This window comes from Hyla sarda, chromosome 5, assembly GCF_029499605.1.
Source record: "Hyla sarda isolate aHylSar1 chromosome 5, aHylSar1.hap1, whole genome shotgun sequence".
Classification (NCBI taxonomy): domain Eukaryota; kingdom Metazoa; phylum Chordata; class Amphibia; order Anura; family Hylidae; genus Hyla; species Hyla sarda.
The window spans coordinates 16,746,641-16,766,249 of record NC_079193.1 but is presented as its reverse complement, the minus strand read 5'-3'; the positions used below and the strand labels follow the sequence as shown (position 1 = coordinate 16,766,249).

General features: G+C 42.4%; 1 protein-coding gene across 1 annotated transcript in view; it reads right to left on the bottom strand.

Annotated features, from left to right (window-relative positions):
• The window catches only part of THSD7A (thrombospondin type 1 domain containing 7A), a 537,615-nt gene that overhangs the window by 88,581 nt on the left and 429,425 nt on the right, over positions 1-19,609 (bottom strand). Inside the window, exons 8-10 of the mRNA XM_056518919.1 lie at positions 18,830-18,985; positions 17,313-17,516; positions 7,435-7,626 (exon numbers count right to left, since the gene is read on the bottom strand). Of these exons, the coding sequence (XP_056374894.1) occupies positions 7,435-7,626; positions 17,313-17,516; positions 18,830-18,985 (552 nt within the window). The remainder of the gene's footprint in view (positions 1-7,434; positions 7,627-17,312; positions 17,517-18,829; positions 18,986-19,609) is intronic.

Here is a 19,609-nt window from a genome sequence, read left to right as displayed (position 1 = left end):
GGAGGGATCAAAATTTCCAGTTATCATTTACACCGATCACAAGAATCTCTCCTATCTCCAGTCTGCCCAACGGCTGAATCCTCGCCAGGCCAGGTGCTCGTTGTTCTTTGCCCGTTTTAATTTTGAAATTCATTTTCGCCCTGCCGATAAGAACATTAGGGCCGATGCTCTCTCTCGTTCCTCGGATGCCTCGGAAGTAGAGGTCTCTCCGCAACACATCATTCCTCCTGACTGTTTGATTTCCACTTCTCCAGCCTCCATCAGGCAAACTCCTCCAGGGAAGACCTTCGTTTCTCCACGCCAACGTCTCGGGATTCTCAAATGGGGTCACTCCTCCCACCTCGCAGGCCATGCGGGCATCAAAAAATCCTTGCAACTCATCTCTCGTTTCTATTGGTGGCCGACTCTGGAGACGGATGTTGTTGATTTTGTGCGGGCCTGTACTGTCTGTGCCCGGGATAAGACTCCTCGCCAGAAGCCTGCTGGTCTCCTTCATCCTCTGCCTGTCCCCGAACAGCCTTGGTCTCTGATTGGTATGGACTTTATTACAGACCTACCCCCATCCCGTGGCAACACTGTTGTTTGGGTGGTCGTTGATCGATTTTCCAAGATGGCACATTTTATTCCTCTTCCTGGTCTTCCTTCAGCGCCTCAGTTGGCAAAAAAATTTTTGTACACATTTTTCGTCTTCACAGTTTGCCCACGCAGATCGTCTCGGATAGAGGCGTCCAATTCGTGTCAAAATTCTGGAGGGCCCTCTGTAAACAACTCAAGATTAAATTAAACTTCTCTTCTGCTTATCATCCTCAATCCAATGGGCAAGTTGAAAGAATTAACCAGGTTCTGGGTGACTATTTACGGCATTTTGTTTCCTCCCGCCAGGATGACTGGGCAGATCTTCTACCATGGGCTGAATTCTCATACAACTTCAGAGTCTCTGAATCTTCTGCTAAATCCCCATTTTTCGTGGTGTACGGCCGTCACCCTCTTCCCCCCCTCCCTACTCCCTTGCCCTCTGGTTTACCCGCTGCGGATGAAGTGACTCGTGATCTTTCCACCATATGGAAAGAGACCCAAAATTCTCTTCTACAGGCTTCATCTCGTATAAAAAGGTTTGACGATAAGAAAAGAAGAACTCCCCCCATTTTTGCTCCCGGAGACAAGGTATGGCTCTCCGCTAAATATGTCCGCTTTCGTGTCCCCAGTTACAAACTGGGACCACGCTATCTTGGTCCTTTCAAAGTATTGTGCCAGATTAATCCTGTCTCTTACAAACTCCTTCTTCCTCCTTCTCTTCGTATTCCCAATGCCTTCCATGTCTCTCTCCTTAAACCTCTCATCATCAACCGTTTCTCTCCCAAACTTGTCTCTCCCACTCCTGTTTCCGGCTCTTCTGACATCTTCTCCGTGAAGGAGATACTGGCCTCCAAGACGGTCAGAGGAAAAAAAAAATTTCTGGTTGATTGGGAGGGCTGTGGTCCAGAGGAGAGATCCTGGGAACCTGAGGACAACATCCTAGACAAAAGTCTGGTCCTCAGGTTCTCAGGCTCCAAGAAGAGGGGGAGACCCAAGGGGGGGGGTACTGTTACGCCGAGCGCTCCGGGTCCCCGCTCCTCCCCGGAGCTCTCGCAACATCCTCGCAACTGCAGCGCCCCGGTCAGATCTGCTGACCGGGTGCGCTGCGATTCCTCTCCCAGCCGGGATGCGATTCGCGATGCGGGTGGCGCCCGCTCGCGATGCGCACCCCGGCTCCCGTACCTGACTCGCTCTCCGTCGGTCCTGTCCGGCGCGCGCGGCCCCGCTCCCTAGGGCGCGCGCGCGCCGGGTCTCTGCGATTTAAAGGGCCACTGCGCCGCTGATTGGCGCAGTTGGTTCAATTAGTGTGTTCACCTGTGCACTCCCTATTTATACCTCACTTCCCCTGCACTCCCTCGCCGGATCTTGTTGCCATTGTGCCAGTGAAAGCGTTTCCTTGTGTGTTCCTAGCCTGTGTTCCAGACCTCCTGCCGTTGCCCCTGACTACGATCCTTGCTGCCTGCCCCGACCTTCTGCTACGTCCGACCTTGCTCTTGTCTACTCCCTTGTACCGCGCCTATCTTCAGCAGTCAGAGAGGTTGAGCCGTTGCTAGTGGATACGACCTGGTTACTACCGCCGCTGCAAGACCATCCCGCTTTGCGGCGGGCTCTGGTGAATACCAGTAGTAACTTAGAACCGGTCCACTAGCACGGTCCACGCCAATCCCTCTCTGGCACAGAGGATCCACCTCCTGCCAGCCGCACCGTGACATCTATCTATCCAATATCCATCTAATATCTATCTATCTAATCTATGTATCTCATTTCTATCTATCTATCTCATATCTATCTCATATCTATCAATTTATCTATCTATCTTATATCTATCTATCTCATATCTGTCTATTTATCTCATATCTATCTATCTATCTATCTCATATCTATCTATCTCATATCTATCTATCTCATATCTATCTATCGCATATTTATCTATCTATCTCATATCTATCTATCTCGTGTCTATCTATCTATCTCATATCTATCTATCTATCTCATATCTATCTATCTATCATCTATCATCTATCTATCTCATATCTATCTATTTCATATCTATCTATCTATCTCATATCTATCTATATATCTATCTATCTTTCTCATATCTATCTCTCTTATATCTATCTATCTATCTATCTCATGTCTATCTATCTATCTCATGTCTATCTATATGTACCGGAGGAGTAGTAATCGGTTGCGTCTTGGTGAGTCATGTGACTAGTTCTGTCTGGCAGGCCAACTGTGTAGAAAAGTGATGTAACTTTTTTGACGTCCCTCGAATCTATTTGTCTCGGCCTTTACTAGTTTTATGTGCAGTTTACATACATAGAAAAAAATCCCATGACATTTACAGAACTCCGAGTGTCACACTTGATCATTTCAGCTCGAGCGCATCTGCTGTACGCTGGACTTGGCCCTAAAGCTAAAAACAGGTCCCACCTAAAATCGCGACATTTTATACCTTAGTACAACGTGTAGTCCAGAAAATCAGATTCCTGACCAGAACCAAGATGGCCCTGAAGGAGTTTTTACACCTTAATCATATACGGTATCCAGAGAGTATGAGACATATGTCTGAACTTTAGGGGGTGTGAGGGGAGGACTATCCCTCTAAATGAGAATGACCAGGCTGAGCTGGACGAAACGTGGATTTTTAGACACTTTTTAGGAAACAAATTGAAAGTTTTGCATACCTGGGTGCTGCAGAGAGATCCATTTTTTCTGTTTGAAGCTAAAGTGCCTCTCGTCCAGGCTCCAGATACTGCGCGCACCAGACAAAGGACATTACTACCTATGGGATGTGCTGGGGTTTTTTCCCCCTTGTATTTAGATAGATAGACATGAGATAGATAGATAGATATGAGATCGATAGACATGAGATAGATAGATAGATATGAGATAGATATGAGATAGATATGAGATCGATAGACATGAGATAAATAGATAGATAGATATGAGATAGATAGATATGAGATAGATAAATAGAAAGATAGATAGGAGATAGATAGATATGAGATAGATAGGGGATAGATAGATATGAGATAGATAGATAGATAGATAGATATGAGATAGATAGATACAGTGGGGATCAAAAGTTTGGGCACCCCAGGTAAAAATTTGTATTAATGTGCATAAAGAAGCCAAGGAAAGATGGAAAAATCTCCAAAAGGCATCAAATTACAGATAAGACATTCTTATAATATGTCAACAAAAGTTAGATTTTATGTCCATCATTTATACTTTCAAAATAACAGAAAACAAAAAAATGGCATCTGCAAAATTTTGGGCACCCTGCAGAGTTAATATCTTGTACTGCCCCCTTTGGCAAGTATCACAGCTTGTAAACACTTTTTGTAGCCAGCCAAGAGTCTTTCAATTCTTGTTTGAGGTATCTTTGCCCATTCTTCCTTACAAAAGTCTTCCAGTTCTTTGAGATTTCTGGACTGTCTGTCACGCACTGCTCTTTTAAGGTCTATCCATAGATTTTCAATTATGTTGAGGTCAGGAGATTGTGAAGACCATGGCAAAACCTTCAGTTTACGCCTCTTGATGTAATCCCCCGTGGATTTCGAGGTGTGTTTAGGATCATTATCCATTTGTAGAAGCCATTCTCTCTTTAACTCCAGCTTTTTCACAGATCCAAAGTTAGCATCCAAAATTTGCTGACATTTTATTGAATCCTTTTTTCCTTCTACTCGTGAGATGTTCCCTGTGCCACTGGCTGCAATACAACCCCAAAGCATGATTGATCCACCTCCATGCTTAACAGTTGGATAGAGGTTCTTTTCATTAAATTCTGTTCCCCTTCTTCTTCAAACATACCTTTGCTCATTCCGGCCAAAAAGTTCAATTTTAACCTCATCCGTCCACAGAACTTGTTTCCAAAATGCATCAGGCTTGTCTATATGTTAATTTGCAAAGTTCAAACGCTGATTTTTGTGGTGAGGACGTAGAAGAGGTTTTCTTCTGATGACTCTTCCATGAAGACCATATTTGTACAAGTATCTCTTTATAGTGGAATAGTGTACCACAACTCCAGTGTCTGCCAGATCTTTCTGGAGGGATTTTGCAGTCAAACATGGGGTTTGAATTGTTTTTCTCACAATCCTGCGAGCTGTTCTGTCTGATAGTTTTCTTGGTCTTTTAGATCTTGCTTTAATTTCCACTGTTCCTGATGACTGCCATTTCTTAATTACATTCCGAACAGAGGATAATGACATCTGAAATCGTTTTGCTATCTTCTTATAGCCTTCTCCAGCTTTGTGAGCGTCAACTATTTTCAGTTTCAGATTTCTAGACAACTGCTTAGAAGAACCCATGGTGCTGATTGTTGGGGCAAGGTCAGATGAGTCTGGGCATTTAAAACCTTTGAGATTGACATCACGTGGTCTTCCCAGATGATGATTGAGAACAATCCATGACACTGGCAGGTCTAAGATTTGCAAAGGGGGCAGTGCCTGCTATAAATTCTGCAGGGAGCCCAAACTTTTGCAGACGCCATTTTTTTGTTTTCTGTTATTTTGAAAGTGTAAATGATGAAAATCAAATCTGACTTTTGTTGACATATTATAAGAATGTCTAATCTGTAATTTGATGCCTTTTGGAGATTTTTCCATCTTTCCTTGGCACATTAATGCAAATTTTTACCTGGGGTGCCAAAAATTTTGATCCCCACTGTAGATAGACAGATAGATAGAAGACAGATATGAGATATATAGATGGAGGGATAAATATGAGATAGATAGATATGAGATAGATGCACCTGCAAGCCAGGTTTTTATAGTTTGGATCAATAGTTTGGATCAATAGTGCTGGCTAATTTATCCTTTGATTAGATAGATAGATAGATATGAGATAGATAGATAGATAAATAGATAGATATGAGATAAATGAATGAATTGATAGATACACACACACACACACACCACACAAACACACACACACACACACACATATATATATATATATATATATATATATATATATATATATATAAATAAATATAGATAGATGTGATATAGATAGATATGAGATAGATAGATAGATATGAAATAGATAGTTTTGAGATGATAGATATATAAATATAAGACAGATAGATATGAGATAGAATAGATAGATAGATTTGAATGATAGATAGATATGAGATAGATAGATGATAAATAGATAGATATGAGATAGATAGATAGATAGATATGAGATAGATATGAGATGATAGATAGATAGGCAGATATGAGATACATGGATGAATAGATATATAGATAAATAGATAGATTTAGAGATAGATTTGAGATGATAGATAGATAGATAGATAGGCAGATATGAGATAAATGGATGAATAGATAGATGGATAAATAGATACATACATATGAGATATATATATATATATATATATATATATATATATATATATATATATAGATATGTATTTATATTTTTTCCTTCATTTTTTATTTAAACTATTATTGTATTTTTTTTTTATGTATCAAAATATTGGTAAAAATTCCTCAGTGAATCCTCATCATTCCATGCAGACTCTTTCTAATGACAGAGCAAGATCCTCTGGGCAAAATGTGACTGGAATAAATAATTTATTTTAGGATTCAGGAATGTCAGGGAAGATAGATTCAGCCGGAGATTGACTGGAGCTTCAGGGACAGAAGTCATTTCAGAAGTTTTTTTCTTCCGTGGCTGTGAGGTCCCCGAGCTCCGAAAACTCCTTATAAATCAATTGAATTTTTAACCATACAGAAGTCTCTACGGCCGACACCAGACCATGAGGGCCGGGGTGTTATACTGGAGTATGATCCTTCTCAATAAATTATTTAAAAAATCTGTGTCTAAGAACTGGAATATTTTTGTTTAAAAAAAAAAATAAAAATGTCATGTAAGTTCACTGTTTTATGCCAAATATGTAAATTTTTTGAGGTTATCTAATTAATTTTTTAGTAAATAATTTCATATTCAAAAATCAAAATCAAACAGAACGTCATTAATGGGGGAGATTCATCGAAAAGTCGACCGGTTGGCCATAGCAACCAATCAGATCGCTTCTTTCATTTTTTTTAAAAAGGCCTCTGAAAAGTGAAAGAAGCGATCTGATTGGTTGCTATGGGCAACTGGTCAACCTTTCCTCAGCACAGGTCTTGATGAATCTCCCCCTTTGGGGGAGATTCATCAAGACCTGTGCTGAGGAAAAGTTGACCAGTTGCCCATGGCAAGGATTAAAGGGATACTCTGCCTAAAACATCTTATCCCTTATCCAAAGGGGTCATTCGGTGCCTTGTGCAAACTCCGCTCCGTGCCCGTTGACTGCCGAACACGGCTGCCACTCCCCCTCCATTCATATTTATGGGAGGAGGCTTGATGGCTACGTACTAGCCGTCACGCCCCCTCCCATAGACAGAAATGGAGGGGGCGTGGCTTGACGTCACGAATGCGGAAGATCCAAGCTTACATGTACCGGATGCAGCTGCAGCCGTCACAGAGACCAGGCACAGAGGTCCCCAGCGGTGGGACCCCCGCTATAAGACATCTTATCCACTATCCTTATAATGCTTTCAGCAGAGAACCCCTATAAGTCCATTTCTTATATATATATATATATATCCAAACCAAACTATACGGAAAAAAAATATACATACATAAATAAATAAATAAATAAATAAGTAAATAAATTTAAAAAATCAATTTAAGTCAATATTTCAGTATTTATTTTAAAAAACTTCACCACTTGATTATAAACAGAACACACAATTTTTTCTTATATTCAATATTTTTTCACAATTTCTACTAATTGTAAAAAAATTTTTTATTGAATTTACTTGTAAAGTTCTAAACTGAATACAAAGAAGCGTCCTGTCTTACCGTCACCGGGGTAGGCCAGGATGGTGCGGGATCGGGTCTGTTGTCCCTCGGTGGTCTTTCCGGAGCAGGTATGGGAGCAGGCTGACCACTCGGACCAGGAGCTCACCACACAATCATTGGGACATGGAACGTCACAGGCAATAGGGATGGGGTAAATGGCGTCTCTACAGAGCTGTCTGTCCACTTCTTCTCCTGTGATGAAAACAAAGTTACAGACATTTTAAAAGCCCAAATCGGGACATTTATAGCCTAATAAAGCCCCAGGAACGACCCTGAAACATCATAGAGTACGGATACAATGTCCACTACAGTCCAGAAACCAATAGGACGAATTCATGTGATTGTCCAAGCAAAATCAGGACTTAAACAGGAGCAATTTACTCTAATAGCTATCTATGGGGAGATTTATCAAAACCTGTGCAAAGGAAAAGTCACCCAGTTGCCCATAGCAACCAATCAGATTGCTTCTTTCACTTTTCAAAGGCCTTTTTAAAAAAATGAAAGCAGCGATCTGATTGGTTGCTATGGGCAACTGGGTGACTATTACAATGCACATGTTTTGCTAAATCTCCACATATCTAACTATTTATCTCATATCTATCTATTTATCTCATATCTATCTATCTATCTATCTCATATCTATCTATCTATCTCATATCTATCTATCTATCTATCTATCTATCTCATATCTATCTATCTCATATCTATCTCATATCTATCTATCTATCTATCTATCTATCTATCTATCTCATATCTATCTATCTCATATCTATCTATCTCATATCTATCTCATATCCATCTATCTATCTATATATCTCATATCCATCTATCTCATATCCATCTATCTATCTATCTATCTATCTATCTATCTATCTATCTATCTATCTCATATCCATCTATCTATCTAGCTATCTATCTATCTCATATCCATCTATCTCATATCCATCTATCTCATAGCCATCTATCTATCTATCTATCTAATCGCTCATATAGCATCACTGCCCCCCTTATATAGCACTCATATAGTATTACTGCCCCCCTTGTATAACGCTCATTTGGTATTACAGACCCCTTATATAACGCTCATATAGTATTACTGCCCCCCTTATATAACGCTCATATAGTATTACAGCCCCCCTGATATAATGCTCATATAGTATTACAGCCCCCCTGATATAATGCTCATATAGTATTACAGCCCCCCTTATATAACGCTCATATAGTATTACTGCCCCCCTTATATAACGCTCATATAGTATTACAGCCCCCCTGATATAATGCTCATATAGTATCACAGCCCCCCTTATATAACGCTCATATAGTATTACAGCCCCCCTGATATAACGCTCATATAGTATTACTGACCCCCTTATATAACGCTCATATAGTATTACAGCCCCCCTGATATATAAGGGGGGCAATAATACTATATGAGCGTTATATCAGGGGGGCTGTAATACTATATGAGCATTATATAAGGGAGGCTGTAATACTATATGAGCGTTATATAAGGGGGGCAATAATACTATATGAGCGTTATAACGCTCATATAGTATTACAGCCTCCCTTATATAACACTCATATAGTATTACAGCCCCCCTTATATAACGCTCATATAGTATTACTGCCCCCCTTATATAATGCTCATATAGTATTACAGCCCCCCTTATTTAACACTCATATAGTATTACTGACCCCCTTATATAAGGCTCATATAGTATTACATCCCCCCTGATATAACACTCATATAGTATTACAGCCCCCCTTATATAACACTCATATAGTATTACAGCCCCCCTTATATAACACTCATATAGTATCACAGCCACCTTATATAACACTCATATAGTATTACAGCCCCCCTGATATAATGCTCATATAGTATTACAGCCCCCCTTATATAACGCTCATATAGTATTACATCCCCCCCTTATATAACGCTCATATAGTATCACAGCCAGTTCCCCTCCAATTATAATGTTCTGCACCGTCCCGGTACATTGAGAGTCATTGTTCCTGGATATGATGATGGCCGCTGTCCTCATTACAATGTATAATTAATTCTTACATCCTGACAATGGAGAACATGAAACGCGTTGTCTGTGATATTATTAGCCCGGCGCCTATTCAGACCAATTAAGCTAATCAGCAGAGCCGGATGTTGTGAATGGGACAAGGCAGGGAATAGCAGAGCGGTATATGTGCTTAGAGTCGGCGTTGGTGTAAACGTGTCACATCCCGGCTCATTAATGTCACTTCATGGCGAGAAAACACTCTGAGGATTATAAATAATAAATATGTGTGATATATGCATCAGATGTTATATACCAGCCATGGCCGATATCTGCTATCTATCTATGTCATATCTATCTCACATCTATCTTTCTCATATCTATCTATCTATCTCATATCTATCTATCTATATCATATCTATCTCATATCTATCTATCTATGTCATATCTATCTATGTTATATCTATCTCTCATATCTATCTATGTCATATCTATCTCACATCTATCTTTCTCATATCTATCTATCTATCTATCTATCTATCTCATATCTATCTATCTATCTATCTATCTCATATCTATCTATCTATCTCATATCTATCTATCTATCTATCTATCTATCTATCTCATATCTATCTCATATATATCTATCAATCTATCTATCTCATATGTATCTATCTCATATCTATCTATTGTGATCAGGCCCGTCACTACAGGACAGGCAAACAAAGAAATTGCTTGGGGCCCCGAGCCGGCTGGGGGGCCCCTAGCACAGCCAGCTCGAGCAGAGGAAGAAGAAGGAGAAGTGAATGAAAGAGAACTAGAAGGAAAGCAAGAGGAAATAGATGAAGAGTAAGAAAGAGAATGGGAGAAGGTCGAGGAAGAAGATGACAAAGGAGAACAAGGATAAAAAAGAAGGTAAAGAGGAAAGGGGAGAAGAAGAAAAAGAAGAGGTGAAAGGAGAAGAAAAGAAAGAAGAGAAACACATAAAAAAAGAGGAAGAAGAGCCAAGGAGAAAGAAGAAGGATAAGACAGGGAGAAGAAAAGGAGGAAGAAGGGAAAGAATAGGCCCATGAGGAAAAAACTGATGGAGAAATGTGGGGAACTATACTGCACCTAATGTGGGGGAACTACAGCCTAATGTAGGGGAACTGTACAGCACCTAATGTGAGGAACTATACTGCCTAATGTGGGGGAACTATACTGCACCTAATGTGGGGGACTATACTGCACCTAATTTGGGGAGCTATACTGCACCTAATGTGGGGAGCTATACTGCACATAATGTGGGGGACTATACTGCACCTAATGTGGGGGAACTATGCTGCACCTAATGTGGGGGAACTATGCTGCACCTAATGTGGGGGAACACTGCTAGCCTAATGTGGGGAGACCTCTGCTGCACCTAATGTGGGGGGAACTCTGCTGCACCTAATGTGGGGAGAACTCTGCTGCACCTAATGTGGGGGGAACTCTGCTGCACCTTATGTGGGGGGAACTGTGCCGCACCTAACGTGGGGGGAACTGTGCCGCACCTAACGTGGGGGGGAACTGTGCTGCACCTAATGTGGGGGCCTCGTATCGACGTTCACTCACATCAAGCTCTCAGCATTCAAGGGGCGGCGATACTACGTCCTGACGCCGGTCCTAGAGCGTGACGTGCTCGAACATCAAAGGGGGGGGGGGGTGCTCCATGTCCATTTTGCTTGGGGCCCCCAAATTCCTTCAAACGGCCCTGATTGTCATAAGGTGGCAAGGAGAGGGTGTATTTCCTTTGCTCACCCTGAAGAATATCTCACCTGCTTCTTAAGTAATGAGGCAGCAGGGAAGGGAGGTGTATATAAGATGGAGACTCAGTTTAATCTGTGCTCTCCCTAGGAAACAGCATGTTGCTGTAGGGGGAGATACTCGGACCCTGTTGAGGAAGCACACAGCTGGAATCTGTGAGTGGTCCAAGAAGTGGTGTAAACTGTGATTAACAAGTTGCAGGAGTCATATGTTTAACTGTCTGAGGGTAGCTCACCAGATAGTAGTCAGGGCATGCAGATATGTGTAGTCAGTGACCAGACGGTCTAGGATTTTATTTTGTTCCTGCGTTATGTTTGTTTTTCCCCTGCAACCTGTCTAAATAAAGCTGGCAAGGTGCCAGGCTTGCATGAATAACCGTTGTCTGCGGGTTTATTGAGTGGAAACGTGTCCCGTGGCAGTGTCCAGCATGATCATGGAGCTATCCCCAAGAAGGAATCCTTACATTTTGTTGGAGGATGTGGGCACGCCGTTGCTAAGGGCAACCCGTTGCCAAAGGCAACCAATGGGCGAGTTGGAGAGGAGCCATTGCTAGGAGCAACCCCCTGCAAGATTGCAAGTCTGAGGAGCCCATCGGCAGGCTGTTGCTGGGGGCAACCGACGTGGGCTACAACCGGTGGTCGCCAGGATGAAGCCAAGGTCCCGTGAGTTGTTGGTGGGCGGAATCCCACTGTGGGTGGACTTGGATTGTTGCCAGACTGTATCTCGGATTATGCCGGAAATAATTCCATTTGTGAAGTCCCGCCCGGAGCCTGGTAAGACTGTTCAAATTACCTTTGATACATGTTTTGGCACAGTAAGCCATATGATGGAGGTATGTGCGGAACTTACAGTTGAAATTGTACTGGGCAGAGACTTTACGTATTTCTGGCAGCTGTGGAATGCCGAGAGTGCACCTGAGAGTTCGCAACCAAAGGTTCCGGAAGTAGTGAGGACTGGGGGGTCTCTACTGGACTGTGTGAATGGTGCTGTATATTGTGAACCCATGCAGGCTGATAATGTTTTTCTTGAAACTTTTATGTTAATGTGTTCTGATGTAAAGAGTTCTATTCCCACCTCTCGCAGGACAAAAGAAAACCTGTGTGAGCTGGAAATAGAAGGTAAAAAGATGACGGTTTTGTTAGATCCAAAATGTGTAATAAGTCTGGTAAAGACCAGCTGCAGAAAGCCGGACCCCGCTATAATGTGTATACAAGCCGGTATTTGGGGTTATAAAACAGTTAATGCCTGTATTTCTACTCCCTATGGTACCACAAGTCACAAGGTTGCAATAGAGCCTACCTTAGCGTATGAAGTAGTGCTGGGGAAGGATTTTCCTTTTTTTCAGCAGTTGTGGGAAGATAGTCAGGTGACTAGAGCAGGAACACCTGATAGGCTCACAACACTTGGTTTTCACCACATAGCAGGGGACAGTAACTCAGCAGAGGATGAGGACGGGGAGTGTCAGCAGACCCTAGGTATATGTCAGGTGGGAGTGTGCCAGACCACTAGGGGAGCTGAAGAACAGTCCGCGAGTCAAGTGGTGACTGGAATAGAAGCTACGGTGATGGCTGCGGAAAAACCAAAACTCCGGAAGAGAGTACCAGTGGAGCTGGGGGCTGCGCTTACGGTCACAGACAGAGTCCTAAGTGAAGGAGATGTGGTGTCTGGACCAGAGAGGGGTTGTAACCAGGAAGGTCGAACCACTGGACCAAATATTGTTGCACACCCAGGAGCCCTAGTCGTTTTTGCCAGGCCGTGGAGAAACTGTGATAAGACAAAAGAAAAGTCTGCCAAGGAGCCGAGAGACAGTTCAGAGGAACTGTTCGGGAATCGCCCTGACTTGGTGGTGCCAAGAGCCCTTGAAGCTGTTGCTAGGGGCAACGAACTTACCACCAAGGGATTGCCGGTCCGACGGGAGTGTTTAGCAAGAGTCTCCAGAGTTGCCAACTGGGTGGGAGAGGAAGTGTGCCAGGTGTCGGTGGCACCTGTTGTTGATGATGATGATGAGGCACAAGTGGCCGCAACCCCGAAAAAGGGGGAGACTTCATCTAGAGATGGAGAATTGCTGGGTCGAGTGCCTGACAGAGGACCAGAGGATGTCTCAAGGTCTAACAGCGAGAGTGAGGAGACCGCTGTCAGTAAAAGGTCTCGGAAATGACGAGCTGGCCTTGGGAAAAAACTGGAGCAGATCCAGAATCTGGAAGAATCCCTGCAGATGGTTTCTGTGAAGTTGACGGAGAAAGAAAGAGAGGTATATCGCTTGACAGAGGAGAGGGACAAATAACTTGCTGACTTTAAGAAAGAGCAAGAAGCGAGGCTTCAGCTGGAAAAAGTCATGGAGCATCACAAAAGGGAGTTTGTGGCTCTGCAGGATGAACTGTCCCGCTCCCAGGGTCTTGTGACCAGCAAGGAGAGTGAAGTGGAGAGTCTGGCCAAGCGGATGTCATTCCAGGAAGAAGAAGTGAGTCAGGCTCTGCAGAGTGATCACAAGGCTAGGCTGGTAGCCATGGAAAAAATTGAAAAAGAGAAGAATGAAATGAAGATGGAAGTTGAGGCTCTTGCCAGCAATCTGGAGAGTGTCTCTAAAGCTAAGAGACAACTTGAGGATGAAGTCAAGGCGAAGAATGCCCTTGCACATGCTCTTCAATCTGCTCGTCATGACAATGACTTGCTCCGTGAGCAGTATGAGGAGGCCCTGGAACAAGTTGAGACTCTGCAACATGAAAACAAGAATTTGCAACAGGAGATCTCAGATTTATCTGAACAGATTGGTGAGAGTGGAAAATCTATCAATGAGTTAGAGAAGACCAAGAAACAGTTGGTGGACAGTGAGAAGATGATCTCTGCAAAGCTCAAGAGTGAGCAGCTGAAATATATAAAGCTGGAAGATGACATGAAGATCTTAAAAGAGAGCCTGGAAGCGCAGAACGAAACGCGCAGAAGGTCCCACGTAACTGCCTTAGTTTTGCTGGGAGCGCAACTCTACGAGCAGGTGGCTGTGCTGGCGGACAATGAACAGTTGAGGAAACAATTGCTGTCTTTGGAAGATACTGTCAGAAGATACTGTCTGCTAAGCTCCAGTGTAAGCAGCGAAAATGTGAGAAAAAGGTCTAAAAGAGAGCAGAGACCAAGCTATGGTGGAATTGGCTAAAGAAAGGCTTCTGGGGCAGAAGTTACGGGATACAGGGATGCTTTCTCTGAAGCCCGGTAAAAAGTCCTCTAATGCTAAGATTGAGGTGAAGCCCTGTAAGAAGTCCTCTGAAGCTAGGACTGAGCTGAAACCTGGTGAGAAATCCTCTGAAGTGGAGATTAAGGAGGAGTCAGGCGGGAAATCCTCTGAACCTGAGCACACCAAAAATTTTGAAGGTAATGCTGAGGCAGAGAAATCCTCTGAAGCAGAAGCTAAACCAGAGTCAACCTCAAAAGCTATGAGTAAAGAGAATGGCACAACTGAAGCTACAGGTGAAGAGAAGAGTAAGCCTGAAGAAGCTGCAGAGAAGAGCCAAACAGTAGTAGAAGCTGATTCTACACAAGAATCTGAAGGAGCCAAAAACTCTGAAGCCAAACCTGAGGAAGCTGGTGCCCATGAAGAGAAAGCTGGAAGGGATGAGGTGAAAACATGTGAGAAATCCACTGAAGTCAAAACTGTGGTGAAACCAGGTGGGAAGTCCTCTAAAGTTGAAACTGAGATGTCGGAGGTCCTCTGAAACTACAGAGAACAAGACAGTGGTTGGTGAAGCCACTGAGGCTGAAATATTCTCTGAAGCAGAGGCAGAGGTCCGGCAAGCCAGAAGAAGACAAAGTTTAGAAGCATCGGTCCTCTCTGTCCTTAATTTCAAGAACCCTTCCCACACCAGAGTGAAGAACCTGGTACTGGAAAGGTGTGACCGAGAGACTTGCAATTGGTGGCTGGTAAAAGTCCAGAAGAAAAAAGTCAAGGACTTCAGAGACTGTGGGAATATCTCACCTGCTTCTTAAGTAATGAGGCAGCAGGGAAGGGAGGTGTATATAAGATGGAGACTCAGTCTAATCTGTGCTCTCCCTGGGAAACAGCATGTTGCTGTAGGGAGAGACACTCGGACCCTGTTGAGGAAGCACACAGCTGGAATCTGTGAGTGGTCCAAGAAGTGGTGTGAACTGTGAGTAACAGGTTGCAGGAGTCATATGTTTAACTGTCTGAGGGTAGCTCACCAGATAGTAGTCAGGGCATGCTGATATGTGTAGTCAGTGACTAGATGGTCTAGGATTTTATTTTGTTCCTGCGTTATGTTTGTTTCCCCCCTGCAACCTGTCTAAATAAAGCTGGCAAGGTGCCAGGCTTGCATGAATAACCACTGTCTGCGGGTTTATTGAGTGGAAACGTGTTCCGTGGCAGTGTCCAGAACGATCCCAGAGCTATATCCAAGGAGGAATCTTTACACTATCTATCTCATATCTATCTATCTCATATCTAGCCATCTCATATCTACCAATCTCATGTCTATCTATCTATCTATCTATCTATCTATCTCATATCTATCTATCTCGTATCTATCTATTTATCTATCTATCTCATATCTATCTATCTATCTCATATCTATCTATCTCACATCTATCGATCTCATATCTATCTATCATTCTCATATCATTTTTTCAGTACCATGCAATATACTTAAAACAAAAGCAATGATTAATAAAAAATAAAAAAAGAAACAGTTCTGCACTGTAGTAATACTTGCAAAAGCTTCAAGACTTTTTTCAACCAATAAATCCCTGCATGATGCTTTTTGGCTGAAATGCCTTGTGATCTAAGCTTCATTTGAAATAAACCATGAAGATTCTGCACCCCATGAGTGGCGGCCGTTTGTACTATAAGGCAATGGGACTGCTGACCCAGACACCTGCACCTTAGATTTGCTGTAAAGCGTATAACAGTACAGGGGCGGACAGATCACCTGTGCAGCCGGTTCAGCAGCAGCAGCATAGGGAATCTATGCTACCTAATGTGGGGAAACTGCTACCTAATGTGGGGAAACTATGCTACCTAATATGGGGACCATGCTGCTACCTAATGTGGGGAAACTATGCTACCGAATGTGGGGAATTTATGCTACCTAATGTGGGAAACTATGCTACCTAATGTGGGGACTCTATGCTACCTAATGTGGGGAAACTATGCTACCTAATGTGGGGAATCTATGCTACCTAATGTGGGGAAAGTATGCTACCTAATATGGGGAATCTATGCTACCTTATGTGGGGAATCTATGCTACTTAATGTGGGGAAACTATGCTACCTAATGTGGGGAAACTGCTACCTAATGTAGAGAATCTATACTACCTAATGTGGGGAAACTGCTACCTAATGTGAGTAAACTAGGCTACCTAATGTGGGGGAAACTGCGACCTAATGTAGGGAATCTATACTACCTAATGTGGGGTAACTGCTACCTAATGTGGGAAAACTATGCTACCTAATGTAGGGAATCTATACTACCCAATGTGGGGAAACTGCTACCTAATGTGGGGAAACTATGCTACCTAATGTGGGGAAACTCCTACCTAATGTAGGGAATCTATACTACCTAATGTGGGGTAACTGCTACCTAATGTGGGGAAACACTGCTACCTAATGCTGCCCTCTGCTGTCTGTGACCGTCCCTGTAACAGTATCATAAAGTGTTCTAAAAAGCACTATAGATAAAAACGCCATAGAGTTGTCTAATAATACCGCTATTCATTGGTTATATAATACAGCATACCGTGCCCTAATAATAACAACATCACACTGTGCCTATATAACAATACCATACCAAACTAAAAAGGCAAAAAAAAATAAGGCAGAGTACACTTAATTAAGGCGTACTCGGCTCAACCAACACTATGAAACAATCTCAATTTATACATAGACACGGAATACAGCAATATCAACTATTGGTATCTATATCATACTGTACAGGGTGTAGACAACAGGGTGCAAAAATCAGTGCCATAGAGAGACCAGAAATATGATCATACAATACTGGAACAGTGACCAAATAATACCGCCAAACAGTGCAAAAAAACATATGACTATGTCCCCAAGGCCCCGCTCACACTCACCATCGCTGTTGATACACGTGACCACGGGTACTTGTGTTCCGCTTCCGCAGTTATTCCCATTATCAGGGATACATTCTTCCAGTTTGTCCAACCTCCAGTCATAACATGATGGTTCCTCGCATGGAATGGCTTCTACAAGATGTGGACAATTTCCAGTCCCACCGGTGGGTTCATTGGTGATGTAACGTTTCCTAAGCTTGAAACCTATCAGGAACAAAGTAAAAATTTCATATAGATGTTCTTGAAAATTACATCAGTTGAGGACCATGAGTTCTGACCCTCTAAGAGATCACAGTTCTAAATAGGGTGGCATTAAAGGGGTACTCTGGTGGAAAACATTTATTTTTTTTTTATCAACTGGTGCCAGAAAGTTAAACAGATCAGTAAATGACTTCTATTTAAAAATCTTAATCTTTAAGTACTTATCAGCTGCTGTATGCTCCACAGGAAGTTGTGCAGTTCTTTAGAGTCTAACCACAGTGCTATCTGCTGCCACCTCTGTCCATGTCAGGAACTGGCCAGAGCAGTAGCAAATCCCCTTTGCAAACCTCTTCAGCTCAGTTCCTGACTTGGACAAAGGTGGCAACCGAGAGCACTGTGGTCAGACTGGAAAGAACTACACAACTTCCTCTAGAGCATACAGCAGCTGATAAGTACTGGAAGTATTAAGACTTTTAAATAGAAGTAATTTACAAATTGGTTATACTTTCTGGCACCAGTTGATTTAAAAAAAAAAAAAAAATATTCCACCGGAGTACCCCTTTTAGATTAGTCCCAATCAATTGCTTCACAAAGATCCGATAGGGTTGAAATGTGGCATATATATTTGTGTGCAAAAAAATGAACACTGGTGCTGTTGGACTTTCTACTTCTTGTCTCCAATCACTTGTGACTGATGTGCCTCAAATTACCTAGAGAGTAACCTACAGAGTGAGGAAGCTTAAAGGGGTTATCCACCATAAGGTGACTTTAGTGCTTACCTGCCAGACAGTAATGGATATCCGTTCTTGTCTTGGGGCTAAATGGCTGTGTTGTGAGTCCACCATAACGCTGCTGCCTTCTTTTTGTGAAATGGCTATTTCCTGTTGTAGTTCCCTCCCTCCAACTACAAGTCCCAGGATCCCTTGTTTATAAGTGTGAGGACACTTTTTTTCGCTCTCACACATCAGCCACCCCACCCATTAAAGCACACTTGGGACAATTCCCTCAGAATGATCTCCTTCCCACACAGTCGCTTCGCCCATTGAAGCACTACCATGCTCCCTTTGCACACCTGACTAGTGATGTGATGTCTCGGGTCGTACTGCAACCTGAGAAAACCTGAAACAACGTTCTTTTTGAATGCTGTTAAAAATAAACATCGGGCAATGAGTTGCGAGACCAGCCATCAAACACAGGTACAGACACTATATTATAAACTACTTCTTAGAGGACTTTTGTTTGGTCTAACTTTGTGTTAGGGAAGCACCAACACCATCGATATGGCCCCAAAAACTTTACAGTTTGAGTGTTCTTACCCTTCTTACTCTGTTGGTCATCGCAGTTCTCGAATGTACAGGGTCCCCATGCTGACCACGCGGACACCTCACACTCTATTGGACACGGCACGTGGCAAAGCTGACTGGTACTCAATGAGGGGTCGGTGCACAGCTTGTTATCCACTGGCTTGGATGCTGCCGTAAAATAGGGGGGGGGGGAAAGAAAATGTAAATTATTTTGTATTAAAAAGATGCTCTCAATGCAGAATTATAGCTCCAAATGTATCCCAATGTCAGAAAATGTCTTTCCAGTTAAAACATCATGTATTAAAAGTCAAAAAGAAGGGACAAAAAGCGGTAGATAAAACGATAAGCAAAACGATCGTTTCATCCACCCCTTTTTGTCCCTTCTTTTTGACTTTTATTGTACTGTATATCTAACTAAAGGGGTACTCTGGTGGAAAACTTATTTTTTTTTTTTTAATCAACTGGTGCCAAAAAGTTGAACAGATTTGTAAATTACTTCTATTAAATTTTTTTTATTTCTTCCAGTACTTATTAGCTGCTGAGTACTACAGAGGAAATTATTTTCTTTTTGAAACACAGAGCTCTCTGCTGACATCACGAGCACAGTGCTCTCTGCTGACATCTCTGTCCATTTTAAAGGGGTACTCCGGTGAAAAACTTTTTATTTTTATTAAATCAACTGGTGCCAGAAAGTTAAACAGATTTGTAAATTACTTCTAATAAAAAATCTTAATCCTTCCAGTACTTATTAGCTGCTGAATACTACAGAGGAAATTAGGAAATTATTTTCTT